The sequence below is a fragment of the Ovis aries genome, chromosome 12 (assembly GCF_016772045.2).
Source record: "Ovis aries strain OAR_USU_Benz2616 breed Rambouillet chromosome 12, ARS-UI_Ramb_v3.0, whole genome shotgun sequence".
Taxonomy (NCBI): Eukaryota; Metazoa; Chordata; class Mammalia; order Artiodactyla; family Bovidae; genus Ovis; species Ovis aries.
Genome location: NC_056065.1, coordinates 72,757,431 through 72,771,183, shown reverse-complemented (window position 1 = coordinate 72,771,183; position 13,753 = coordinate 72,757,431). Strand labels below are relative to the sequence as shown.

Sequence of the window (13,753 nt, the reverse complement as noted above, 5' to 3'; positions counted from 1 at the left end):
GCATAAGTAATTATTTATCTTGGACAAGCTAAACTTTTCGTATTTTCTGGTGAGATGCTATACCTTGTTCCCTTTTTGACTTTGCAGTGTAGTCTTTAGATACTTCATATAGAGAGTCATATAGCTCACAGACATCTTCCTTATATTTTTATTGAGCATTACTAATGCCTGTCAGGCTTATTATTCTATAGAATACTTTGTTTTTAAATTTCTATTTCATTAGCTTTCAAAAGTATCTTGAATAGAAAATAACTATGATTCCAATTTTATAATTTGTATATTTGAGAAAGCGGAAATCAGTTCCTATATACATATGTACAAAGCTAATCCATGAGATGTTTTTTCACAATGTATGTACTAAGCTATGTTATTTGATCACATGGCTTTCCCTTATTTTTATATTTCAGGTTGGCATTTAAGGAAGCAGTAGTATTACTTGGTGTTTTAAGACCGTGGACTCTGGAGTCAAAGTATCTGGGTTCAAATCCAGGTTCTATCATTCCCTAGATTTGTGACTTTAGACAAACGTATTACTCTCTGAGCTTCAGTTTTCTAATCTAAAGCCTAAGATAATATGTAGTATTTATTATCACAAAATTGTTTTGAGCATTACATTTAAAATGAAAGATTAAAATAGCGCCTGGCAAATAGAAAGCAGTAAGGGTTAGCGTTTGACATTTTGGGAGCAGGAATCAGTGTGCCTATATTTATATCAAGATTTCATGTCACCGAATAACAATTTTAAGATCTGGAGAATTCTCCTTGTTCTTACTGAGCCTCAGTTCCCATACCTGAAAAATGAGGTTGTAATGAGGATTCAGTTTGATGATGTTTGTAATGCATTTTCTAAAGCAGCCCCCTGCAAATATTAAGCACTCCTTAAATGTTTGATATTATTAATTTTGTTATTGTTTGGTCTTTGTTGTTATTGTTTAATTAAATTTGATTCAGCAAATTTAGTTCTTTAAATGTAAGATATTAACTTATTAACTTAAACTAATTAACTGTGTGCTGTTAGAGACTTCAAAGGTTCTCTGTTAAGAGGTAATAGACATTTAAAATAGCATTTACTTGCCTGTAGCAAATGACCTAGAATGTTTGGAGAGAGTAGATTTATCTATAGATAAATTGATCATAATCTTAGAAATATTTCTGTGGCTTTTTAAGCAGATTCATAGTTTAAGAATTTAGGAATAAATTCCATCAAATACTAAAAAATATGTTTTGTATTAGTGAGGTTTGAGTTCATGTAATTTTATTTAACTGTTTTGATGGTGTATCATATTCATATCTTCAGGGTGATTTCAGTGTATTGTTCCATCTCTGTTTTATGGACAAGTGGGATTATCAAATAATAATTAAATATCTCAATCCTGACATAAGGGTGAAAAAGTAAAAGTCTGAAGCTTTTTAATACTTTCTGTCAGAAAATGTTATTTCTTTTCTACAATTATATTACTGTTTTAAAATTTTAAATACAAAATGTTTTTCCATGAATGTAGAGAATGGGCGTTTAGCCAAGCAGTGGATTAAAAGGGAGTTATATAGTATATTTGCCTTGTAAGTATAAGGCACCTTTTTCCATTTTCTAATGCGGAAAGATTCTGTTTTCATTTTGTCCAAATTAATGGTTTGTATTGATCTGAAAATTTGTGAAGTAGGAGATTTTCCATTAAGGCATAGTACCTGTCATTTGCCAGTGAGGTTTGTATTTAGTCAGTGATGCCTTTTACATGCAACAGATGAGCAAAAGGAGACCTCCCAACTCTTTATAATGAACCTGACCTTCATCAGAGCACTATCATATTTCTCTCTTTTCTGGACATCCACTCTGCAGTTGTCTGCAGACATGCTAAAGTAACATGTCAAAACCTAAACTTGCTACCTGCCTCTCTTCTTCCACTGATTTCTCGACTCCCATGCTCTAAACCACATGCCTTTAAGTTTGTATTTTTTCATTTTTTTAAATGGTGTTACCATTCACCCAGGCTTCCCAGATAGCTCAGATGGTAAAGAATCAACCTGCAATGCAGGAGAGCCTGGTTTGGTTCCTGGGTTGCCAAGATCCCCTGGAGAAGGGATAGGATACCCACTCCAGTATTCTTGGGCTTCTCTAGGGTCTCAGATGGTAAATAATCCGCATGCAATGTGGGAGAGCTGGGTTGGGAAGATCCCCTGGAAGAGGGCATGGCAACCCACTCCAGTATTCTTGCCTGGAGAATCCCATAGACAGAGGAGCCTGATGGGCTACAGTCCATGGGGTTGCAAAGAGTCAGATACAACTGAGCGATTAAACTCAGCACAGTACCATTCACCTATTCACTCAAGCTAGAAACTTTAGAATTACCTTCTACTTCTCTTTATCCTCATTCTCTCCATTAATTGACTGGATTGTTACCAATTTCCTCTGAACAAACTCACCCCTCTTCTCTGCCATCGCCGCTACTGCTTAGTCCTCATATTCTGCCACCATCCACTCCCTGCTGTTTGCCAAGTTTTCTGATTGTTTCAGGGAATATAGTTCTACAAGTACAAAGTCTTTAGGATGCTATTTGGAGTTCTTTGACAGTTTGAACCTTGCTTTCATTTTCAGTAACTGTTCTGGCATACTTTTGATCTTTCCTGAACACACATTCACTCATGCATTTACAAATGTTTGTATAGTGTCCACTGGTAGCATTGTGCTAAGTACTTAGAGGAGCCAAAGGTAGATAAGACAGCCAGGACTATGGCCCAGTAGTGCCGATGGGACGCCATGCGCACTGTTCCTGGTCTTTGATCACGCTCTTTCATCTGCCCTTTACTCTTTAATAGAGCTTCTATTAATCTTTCATAGCCTACCCAAGTGTTATCTCCTTTCTGAAGTGTTTGTAACTTTGCCGGGTAGTATTCCTTCTTTGTGTTCCAGTATGGACACGACTGAAGTGACTTAGCAGCAGCAGCAGCACTGCTTAATATATTCAGTAGTTCTCTTGTCATGCTTGCTGTATTGTACGTGTTTATAGTTGACCTTTCTCCCTGGGTTAAATTTATAAGTGGGAAGGGAGGAGGGAAATGAGAGAGGAACACAGAAATAAGGATTGAGGAAAGGTGTAGGAAAGGCGGGAAGGGAAGCAAAGGAACACAAGAGACGTATGGGCAGTAGTTAAAAACCCAGACTGTGGAGCCAGACAGGGCTTGAATCCTGATTCTTCTACTTTCTAGCTGGGCACGTGGTATAATAGCTCCATGTCTCAACGAGGAAGATTGTGAAGATTAAAAGAGTTAATAAATATAAAGTACTTGAAAGTGAATAGCACATAATATATGCTATATTGTTTTTATTAGCAGTAACTGGCTTTCTTAGGTGAGTCGTGTTTCCTCCTTCATGTAGTCTTCTAAGAGATGGGAGATTTTTTTAAAATTTTACTTATTTATTTTTAACACCAAAAGCATTTTGTATTGGGGTATAGCCAATTAACAGTGTTGTGATAGTGTCAGGTGAACAGTGAAGGGACTCAGCCATACGGGATGGGAGATTTTAAGCCGCTTATTATTAGAGCTAATGCTGTGTGTTCACTTACGGCATCACATTTCTTAGTGTGCTTTGGGCCTGGGCTGAAAGGGGAGCTCCTATATGTGCTGTTTATAATGTAATACTGAATATGGTCACACTGAGAATTTTGTGTCTTCGTACCAGATTCTGTCCTGCTGCGATCTTCCTAGCTTTTAGATCTGCTGATGATAATTTTTTTACCTTTTTTTTTTTTTTTACCTTAACCGTCAGGCTTGATGTGTATCACTGTTTTATGTCATATACCTTAGATTCTTTTATGAAACTATGTTCTATTTCCTGACTATGCTCCAGCCTGAGAATGGGACAGAAAGGGCTAACGTCTAGGCGTAACGTCTTGGTTCTGGTAGCGGGATCTGTTCCTCCGCACTGGGCTGCAATTCAGAGCACTTCCACCATTCCTGCCGCCTTCTGCCTCACACTCATCACGCCTCCTTTGCAGTATCATTCTCTGCTCTGTCCTTGACTGCAGTACTGGTGACCCAGCTTTGAACAGACCATAATGTCATATCAGTCCTGCACCTGGGATGCCTAGCTTTCACAAATGCTGAAGAGCTAGGAGAGTAAAGCACTCATCATTGACTGGTGGGTGACTTCATTTTTAACAAATGAGTTAGATGCTAATTGTCATGATTCTTCAGATTAAAAAAGGAATTTTGGAGGAGATGACGTTTTAGTTGCTGCTTGAGCAGTGGAGGAGAAAAGAGTAGGGTGGTATTTGAGGCTTTGGATTCGTTGTCTACTAATGCTTAAGTCAGACACTGAGATGATAAAAGTTTAGTTCTGTTTAATTCCAAATGACTGGTCCCACAGAGAGAGAGAATGCAGAAGCTGAAAAGAAAGAGATGACTAAGGATTGGAGAAGTTGGAGAAGGTTTTGTCTGTTCTCACTCTACCAAATCTCCCTGGATGATTTCATGTATTCTCTTGTGTTCATGATTCTCATGTATTCATGGAGTTTCTGGAATGCACAGAAACTCTTATTTTCACATGCTGTTTCTTCTGCATGAAATAGTGTTCACTTGGCTAATTCTTGGGCTTCCCTGGTGGCTCAGACAGTAAAGAATCCGCCTGCAATGCGGGAGACCTGGGTTTGATCCTTGGGTTGGGAAAGCTCCCTGGAGAAGAGAACGGCTACCCACTCCAGTATTCTGACCTGGAGAATTTCATGGACTGTGTAGTCCCTGGGATTTGCAAAGAGTCAGACATGACTGAGCGATGTTCACTTTCACTTTTTTGGCTGATTCTTAAAATATAATCACAGGAGCCATAACTTGCAGAAAAGCTTACTTGATCCTTCAGCACTGGGTTACATAACCTTGGTTGCACTGCGATGTGACTGCCTTCACCAGCCTGTTCAAGGAAGATAGGAAATGCATGTGTGATATGCTCGGTGTATGGCCGCTGCTGCAGAGTATTTGTTGGGTGAATGAATGAGTGGGATTTGGTATAGAGAGGATACTTGGTCACTCCTGGCAAGGGGAGGAGGCAGACAAAAACACGGGATGTGGTAAACAGAATCATCTGATTGGAGAGAAGTATTGAAAAGAGGCTGGAGTTTTCAATGCCAAGTTAAAAAGTCCACAGTTGTTTAACACAAAAAGAACCATTGAAGCTTTTAGAGATAACAGCAATAGTATACTCATAAATTTAAGTGCCTGGGAAATAAGTTTTTCTAAATCTTGTTTTAAAAATTTTTTAATACTCGTCAATGGACTAAATATATGGTAACTGCCTCTTTTATAGACCTATTTCTTGTAAGATTGTTCCCACATAACTTACAGGGAAACTGTTAATATACTCTTCAATAAATTTTAACATACTTTTGAATAAATTGAACAACTCGTTAAACTGCGCAATTTATTTTTTCTCACAAACTGAACTGTTGTGAACTATGAAAATTTTAAAATAAAATTCAAATAAGGCAGCAATCTTAACACAATGTATAGGGGTTTCCTTCTTATTTGTAACTTGAAGAATAAATGCTTACAGCTGTGACTTTTTTTCCCTCCAGTATCTCCAGAGGCAGTTGGATTTTTGTCTGCTGTTGGGGTGTTTATTATCTTGATGCTGCTCCTTTTTCTCTATATTAATAAGAAGTTCTGTTTTGAAAATGTTGGCGGGTTTCCAGATCTTGGTTCAGGATACAGTGCAAGGAAGAATTCACAAGATAAAATTTGTAAGTATCATATCGCTGCTTCTCTTGTTTAGTCTATCTACTGTTTATTACTTTATTTTAAAAATATGATGTACATTAAAAAGCTTGATTCTGACATACAGTAAACTAACTTTTAGACATTATTCTGTGAGAGTAAAAGATCTATTACATAGATTATGTTCAGCTATCTTTTTATTGCCCATGAATTGCTACTATATTGCATAAAAATGAATTGTATATCATCATAGAATGACATTTTTATATACTTTAAGAAGAAGGACATATCTTATTGCTTTCTGTGCTTAAATCCATTGTCCAAATAGTTTTCTAGAGAGCTTTTTTCCCATGTCCCTAGAAAGCTTTTGAGAGTATTCACTCTTTAATCTGCTGTTGAATTCTCAGCAATGGATAATTTTGTTGTTTAGAGAAGGTGGTTTTCTCTAGTAATTTAGTATGTAAAATCTGATTATGAAACTTAGTGTTCTTCTTTCCTCCTTGGCAACATAGATATATTGCTTAGTGTTACCAGATACTAGGAAAGATGAGGGCTGTGATATTGTTCTTTTTCTTAAGAAAAATTTTTATTTTTTTAACTTATTATAGAGTTCTTTATTTGCTGTTTCCAAAGACTGGCTTATGTAAATAATAGCAAAAAGAAGTTGAAAATTGTAAACGTGAGACATTAATTTAGAATTTTAAGGAAAAATACAAGAGAAGCCTTACACTTCTTGCCCATGTATAAGTGTTAAAGAGATGCTTTTCTCTTATATCTGATAACTTAAAAAGTGATAGCCTCATTGTTTATAAAAATCTTATTGTTGAATTACATCATGCAGATTTTGCATTAAGGAAACTGTGGTATTTTATGTGGTTTGGTTTGATTAATGTTTCTCATACTTCACCTGTTTTATTTTTTTTTCATCATTTGTGTAGAATAAACTGGTTAAAGAAACCTCTTTTAGTAGCCTCCAGTAATTCTCTGTTTTGGCATTTCTAGTTTTTCTTTGGTCTTATCCCTTTACACTCTTAAAAATTATTGAGGACCCCAAAGAGTTTTTGTTTAAGTGAGTTATAGCTCAATGATATATACCAAGTTAGAAGTTAAAAGCTAAGAAAAATTTTAAATATTTTTTCAATTTAGTTTTAAAAACCCAACAGTAAGTCTATTACTTGTTAATCTAAAATGTATTAATTTTAAAAACTGTATATTTTCTAAAACCAAAAAATACGTTTTATGAGAGGAGCGACATTGTTTTACATTGCAAGTCTAATGACTGGCACAGAAGAAGGAAGCAACTGGATTCTCGTATCTGCTCCTGCATTCAGTCTGTTCCATGGCCTCGGGAAAACCCAAGAGCTCGTTTGAGTGAATGAAAGTGAAAAGTTAAATATCCTCTTACTCTCAATGTAGAAAGAGTTTTGACCTTGAGGATCTATTGGAAAGATTGGGGGACCTTATTAATTTTTCTGAGGCTGTTTCTTTACTCACTTATTAAATAAGAATAATAATATTTACCTCCTAGATTTATTATAAGATCAAATAAGAAAAAAATTTGTAAATCACAATTCTTAACGTGTAATAGCCACTCAGCAAATGTTCTCTCTCTGCTCTTCCCTATTCTAATTTCTGCAAAATTGTTTAGATGTATAAACAAATACATATTTGGGGGAATATATGTATTGGGGGAATCCTTAATACATTTTTTATTTTGAAATGGTATTGGTGCTTTGTTAATAATATAGGGCAGTTCCCACACATAGACTATTAATAAGTTAACTAAAAAGTACATAATAAAAATCCTTTTTATACTTCTTCTTGCAGGTATAGAATAAAAACCCAATAGTATTTGAGGGAAAAATACTGTCTTGCTGCTGTCATGACAGCTGTGGAGTGGGAAAAAATGTCGTTACGTTTAAACCAAGTGGTTTGATTTTTTTTTTGAAGCGTCGTTTACGTCAACATATTTCTTCCATTACATAAGCTATTACAGAAAGACTAAAAGGCCTAATGTGAAATACTGATATTGAGCTAATGAATAGCACCATTTAAGTAAATGTTAAATTGAAACTCCAGAGTGCTTAATATTTTGAGAAGAGAAAATTCCATGATTGCAGCTTTTAGGAACAAGGAATAGAAAATGGCATTTTTCAGAAGTTTTCAGCAGAATCTGCCTTCAGTGTCCTCTCTGGTGGACACGATCAGTAGTGCTGTGGAAGATTTGACCGCTGCCGTAGGAGAAGTCAGCTATGCGTTCACTGACTCAGTTGCTGAACAGGTAACAAGCATGATAAATGGCTTTCGCCCAGAAGAGGAAAGCTCTGCAGCCCCAGAAGCTGCAGATACTTCTAAACAAGAAAGCACCACAAAACCAGAAGTCTCCCAAAACACTAATTGTCAGAAAGCACCATTTAATTTAGAGAACCGAGCAAATCGGATAAACAGCTATAATACTTCAGTTTCACAAAAGCAAGACCGAGGAATGAACGAAGGAGGAGGAGTTAAACATATTAATAATAGGCAGCAGATGCCATCGCAGTATCAGGAAACAGATAATGGCTTGAAAGGCGATTCTTTGAAAGGCCATGTGCGTGATGGTAGGATATCAGTTAGCAGGCAGGATGCAAGTGCTGGATCTGCTTGGCAAGAACTTGAAAGTACTGACAGGTATAAAAAAAATGGATTAGAAATTTCCAGTGACGGTAAACCTGACTTAAAGGAGGTAAGATATCAAGAAATGAAAGAAAATTACTTAAAGAAAGCTGAAACACATATTAAAAGTAAAGGCCACAAAGGGAATAACTATTTAGGAAATGAATGTTCTCCAAAAGATATTTTGGAAAGCAGTAGACATATGATACAGAAATCCATTAAGAAGGAAGACTTATATCCAGCAGCATCAACTAATTCTAAAGAGCAGTGTCAAGGAAAAATCAAAGAACAAATGAATCCAACAAAATACTATAAAGGGAAAGCAGATATAAGAACAAAGAAAAATGAAGCCATTTCTGCCAAAAAAGAAACAGCAAAGAGTAAAGATGAAAAATATTTTAAGATAATATCAGAAAAAGGTGAGGTCTCCTAGTGTGAGTTTGAGTGATAAAATTTTCTCTTAATTTTTTCACATTAGGAAAAACATCATCCAACTTCTTTAATTGTTCTCTGTGCATCTGTATTACTAAGGCTTTCTTGAGTCCTCTTACTGGGAGACATTTTTAAAGTCATGCAGTTTTTTCTTACAGTCCTTTCAAAAGCATGTTGTTTGTAGTCCTCTGATTTAAGTATTGCCCCTGGTCCCTGCATTATTTGGACAATTTTAAGGACCTTCATTTTACCTAATGCCCATTTATTGTACAACCCAGAACTCTATGGTTTTCTTAAGTACTCTGCATACTTTAATTGGAGTTTATTTGGCATGCTGTAGTTGAATTTTAAAATTTTGTGTTTTTGTAACCTACCCTTAACCGTTTGTACATTGTTGCTCTTCACATCTTTCCTGGTAAGAATCTACCAAATGTTTTATGTTTTCCTTGAAAGCAATGGATTTTTATTTTATTGAAACACATGCTTCAGAATATGTCTTTTCATTTCGCCATACATTGAGAGTTTTATATGACTTCTGGGTTTCCGAAGCATATACATGAACAATCTTTTTATTCATGAGTTCTCTATGTACAATTACGATTCCAACTAAGCAGTCACAATTTTCATCCACAATATTTGTGACAGTTTTCAAAACAATTAGCTGACAGTTACTTGGTTTTCTTCATATTGTCAGTTACCACTCCTGGTTATCCCTTGAAGTGAAGTGAAAGTGGCTCAGTCATGTCCAACTCTGTGACCCCATGGACTGTAGCCCGCTAGGCTCTTCTGTCCATAGGATTCTCCAGGCCAGAATTCCTGGAGTGGGTATCTGTTCCCTTCTCCAGGAGATCTTCCCAATCAGGGATCAAAACTAGGTCTCCCACATTGCAGGCAGATTATTTATCATCTGAGCCATGGTTATCCCTTAGTCATTCTCGTTTACCATTGATCTGATCACAACACCAGAAGTACACTGGCTTTTATTTATAAAAGATACATATGGAATTTTTGTGTATGTTTACATTCTCATAAAATAACAAAAAACTGAGTAGCACTAGAAATGCAGAAGGCCGTTTCAGTTCTGCTGCAAGACTTTCTGTGTGATGGGAAGCTGCTGTTTATCAGTTGTCTGAGTGATTTTTAAATGATATAATAGAGGCTGATCCAAGATGGATGAGCCAATTAAAAAGGAATGTAAATTTTTGGAAATATATCTGTTTTGAAGTTTATCCTCCTAGCAGTTGTTTGAAATGTCAGATTCAGTGTTTTTTTTTTTTTTTTCAGTAGCCTTGATTTAATTTTGGTAGCCTTATTACCTGAAGTAATAAAAATCAAAAGAAATAAAATTAAGTAAAATAGTTTACATATTATCTTATTCATAAAATAACAGAATGGATGCTGTTAATAAGTACTTCACAGATAGTAGTGCAGAATTTAAAATTTTGATTTGTTTAAATTAAGAAGCATGCTACTACCTAAAGGAATCACATATCTCTCAATATTCTAGATTTTAATGAGTACTAAACTGAAAATCCCGTAGACAGAGGAGCCCGGTGTGCTACAGTCAGCCCATGGGGTCGCAAGAGTCAGACACGACTTAGCAACTGAACCACCACCTCCAAACTGGAACATATTATGATTTAAAAATCATTTTGAAAATCATTTGACCCATATGGATTGTCCCTTCATATAGCTGAACTGCAATATTGCTAGTATTAATACCTGAGTCCTAGGTTCTGACAGAGCTTATAAGATATAATAAGAGGAAGACAGGTTTCCTTTTCCCTTTCTGAATGCAGGGCCTACTTCAGGTAATATCTTATAGTAGTAAATTTCTTGCTACCCTCCTCAGAGCTCTCCTGCTCCCTTAGAATCCACGCAGTGCTAAAACCTGGGAGTCAGAATGCCTAGGTTCTAGAGTAGATCTGCCGTCATCGCAGTCCTGTCTGATAGAACTTTCTGCAGTGATGGAAGAGTTTGGCACATCTGTATTGCTCCATACAGTAACCACTGTCCACACATAGCTCTTGAGCACTTGGAATGTGGCTAGTAGCACTGGAGAACTAAGTTTTAAATTTTATTATTTCTACTTAATTTAAATAACTGCATGTGGCTGGTGACTAAGTGTTGTCAGTGCAGAATATAACATTGGTTATGGTTTTACCCTTTGATAGTTTTATTTTACTGAATTAAAAGTGGGACTTGGACTAGGGACCCTGAGGCTACCATGTTTCTAACTCTAAATATTGAATTTAGATCCCATATCTTATTCTCGTTCTTTGTCTCTCCACTTGAATTTTAAACTTTGATTCCTGTAGTGCAGATGATTTTAGCTGAGTATAATGAGAGAAATGTCTAGACTGAACTAATAACTTCTGACTGCTGTGGTCTCTTCATCCTTCTGGGGTTGTTTTAGAATTCTGAGAAGGTTACATCTTGTCTAAATGAATCTCAATGTGATGCAGTTTCAAAATCTTTACTTTTTAAGTAAATGATATTAATAATAACTAGTGCTTTTTAAAAGAATATAAAATTAATTGGCCCGTTTGTCTTCTGGAAATGTAATTTGAAATTTGGGTATATGTAAGTAAAGTTTCCCTGGGAAGTCTGTCTTTCACAGATGATGTGTTAAGTTTGATATATATGCTTCCAGATATTTTTGTATGTATCCATAAACTTATACTGCATGGATGTGTGTATTCATTGCATGTAGATGTGTGTGTGTGTGTTACTCTGTTTTTTTAAATCAGATGATAACTTCTGTTTTATTTCTCTTAACATTATATGGTAGGCATTCTTTCCCTGTGAGCACTTCTAAGTTCACCTCCTCGTTTTTAATGATTGCATAGTGTATCATTGCACAGATGTATCATAATTTACTTAACCAAGGCCCAGCGTTGGACATTTAGCGTGCATTTTTGTTTTCTTTTGCTGTTAAACACAGTTCTGTAAATACATATCACTGCCCATCTGTTAATTATTTTTTTAGGCTGAATTCTTAGAAATGGAATTGGTTAATTCTTACAAATGAATCAAAGACTATACAAATTGGAAACTTTGATATGTCTTGCCAGATTGCTATCTAGAAAGTTGAATCATTAATATTTCAATCAGTAGTGTATGTCTGTCTGTCTCTTTGTTCTGCTTCTAGCACTAAGCAGTATCAGCTATGAAAATTTTGGCTAAGATGATGACCAATAATGTCTCTTGTTACATGAATAATTTCAGTCAGATCCGTATGTATTAGCAATACTTAAACTTCTTTGTGTGCTACTAATGCTTTAAAAAAAATTGTGGAAGATGGCAAGCCCTATTATTCTGTTTATCTGTATCATGGTTGGAAAATCCCTATGACTAACATTATTTATATAATTCAAATATGCAAGTCAGTTTATTCTAGTAAAACATAAAAATCCAAAACTTGGGCTTCTTAGATGAAAAAATATTTTTCTAAAGTGGAAAATTCAGATTGTGTGTGTATATATATATTTGTGTGTATATGAATATATATGACACATATATATAACATATATATGACTATAGCAAATTTGCCATTATTTTATAGCATTAAATTTTGATCTGCTCTCCTTGTCATTCCAAATAGATAATTCCTACATGGACAAAGATGAGCATGGTTCATCCTCTGAAAGTGAAGATGAAGCTCTGGGTAAATACCATGAGGCCTTATCCAGAACACACAATTCCAGACTACCATTGGCAGATTCTAGACAAAAGAGCTATACTTGGGAAACGAGACAGAAATATAGTCCTCTTTCTGCAGAGTATGATGGATACAGTAGTGAAGCATCAATAGATGAAGGTAAGATAGGTTAATTATTTAATTTTTTTAGATGATACGCTATAGTATTTAGTTATTTGTTTCTACACCTCTGGGCATCTGTGGCTGCACAGTAAATGAGAGCACAAATAGTCTAGTCGCATTTCTGGGACTGCAGTTTATTCAAATTCAAATCTTTGAGCTCAAGCCAAAACCAGAACATCCCAAACCAAAACACCAAGAATTGAAATACAGTGGTAATTCTAGTGCTCTTTCACAATGAACATATGTCTAGCAGTCATGAAATGGGAAATGGGAATATGCTCTTGTCTCAGATGGAATCATTTCCTAAATACCTGTTACAGGAACTGATATCTCACAGTGTTGACTGTGATTGCCATGTGTAAATGAATGCGTTTTCATTCAGTATGGCCCCTAGCATGAGCCAGACACTTCATGCAGCATGTAGCAGAAGAAATGATGATCTGTTCCATGTAGAGGAAAAACTGAGATAAATTTATGGAGTACCTGCACTGTATTGTACTAGGTTTTACGGGGAATTTAAGGAGTTTTCAAGGATTATTTTGTCTCTAACTGATTTTTGCCTCACATGAGGACACTGACGTTTGAACTCAACCTACATAGAAGATACAAGTCCACTCTCACACATTGTTATATCTTTCTGAAAGAGAAATGGAGAAGGCAATGGCCAAAGCTTTGCTATTGCTTACAGCATTTTTCCTTCCACATTTAAGTAAGTTGTTCATGTACTTGATACAGTGTGTCTCTACTCCTAGTAATTATTATATATATGTCCAGATATGAAGAAAAGAGCAATGTATTTTAAATAGCACTTTTATTATCACATCAGACGCAAACTAACCTTGATTTTATAGCTGTGGCTTGTGTTTTGGGACCTGTTACTGTTGATGACTTACCCTGGCACATACAGTTGTCAAAAGAGCTAAATCATTTACTTTTGTTTTTGGCTTAATGCTAACTAAAGATTGGCATATATACCTCCCTTTTATTTCTGCTAGTACATAGGTATAGTAAGAAAATAAATATAGAAAGCTCATTATGAGATGTTCGGAAAGAAATAAAAAATATTAGACATGGACTCTACCCTCAAAAATACCTTACTTAACACTAGAGAAAATAAGATATTGTTTACAGTGATAA

The 13,753-nt window shown here is 35.5% G+C and overlaps 1 protein-coding gene and 1 pseudogene across 3 annotated transcripts in view; one reads left to right on the top strand and one right to left on the bottom strand.

Annotated features, from left to right (window-relative positions):
- LOC105616622 (cyclin-dependent kinase 1-like) overlaps positions 1-2,757 on the bottom strand; it is a 30,920-nt pseudogene extending 28,163 nt beyond the window's left edge.
- Positions 1-13,753, top strand: part of SYT14 (synaptotagmin 14) — a 200,632-nt gene that overhangs the window by 50,722 nt on the left and 136,157 nt on the right. For 2 of the 3 annotated variants that reach the window (XM_060396737.1, XM_027975976.3), the window contains exons 1-3: positions 5,646-5,732; positions 7,534-8,780; positions 12,398-12,613. In XM_060396737.1, the coding sequence (XP_060252720.1) occupies positions 7,850-8,780; positions 12,398-12,613 (1,147 nt within the window). In that variant the 5' untranslated portion in view covers positions 5,646-5,732; positions 7,534-7,849. Of the gene's footprint in view, positions 1-5,567; positions 5,733-7,533; positions 8,781-12,397; positions 12,614-13,753 lie in introns of those variants that run through there. The other variant, XM_027975977.3, reaches the window with a different exon arrangement.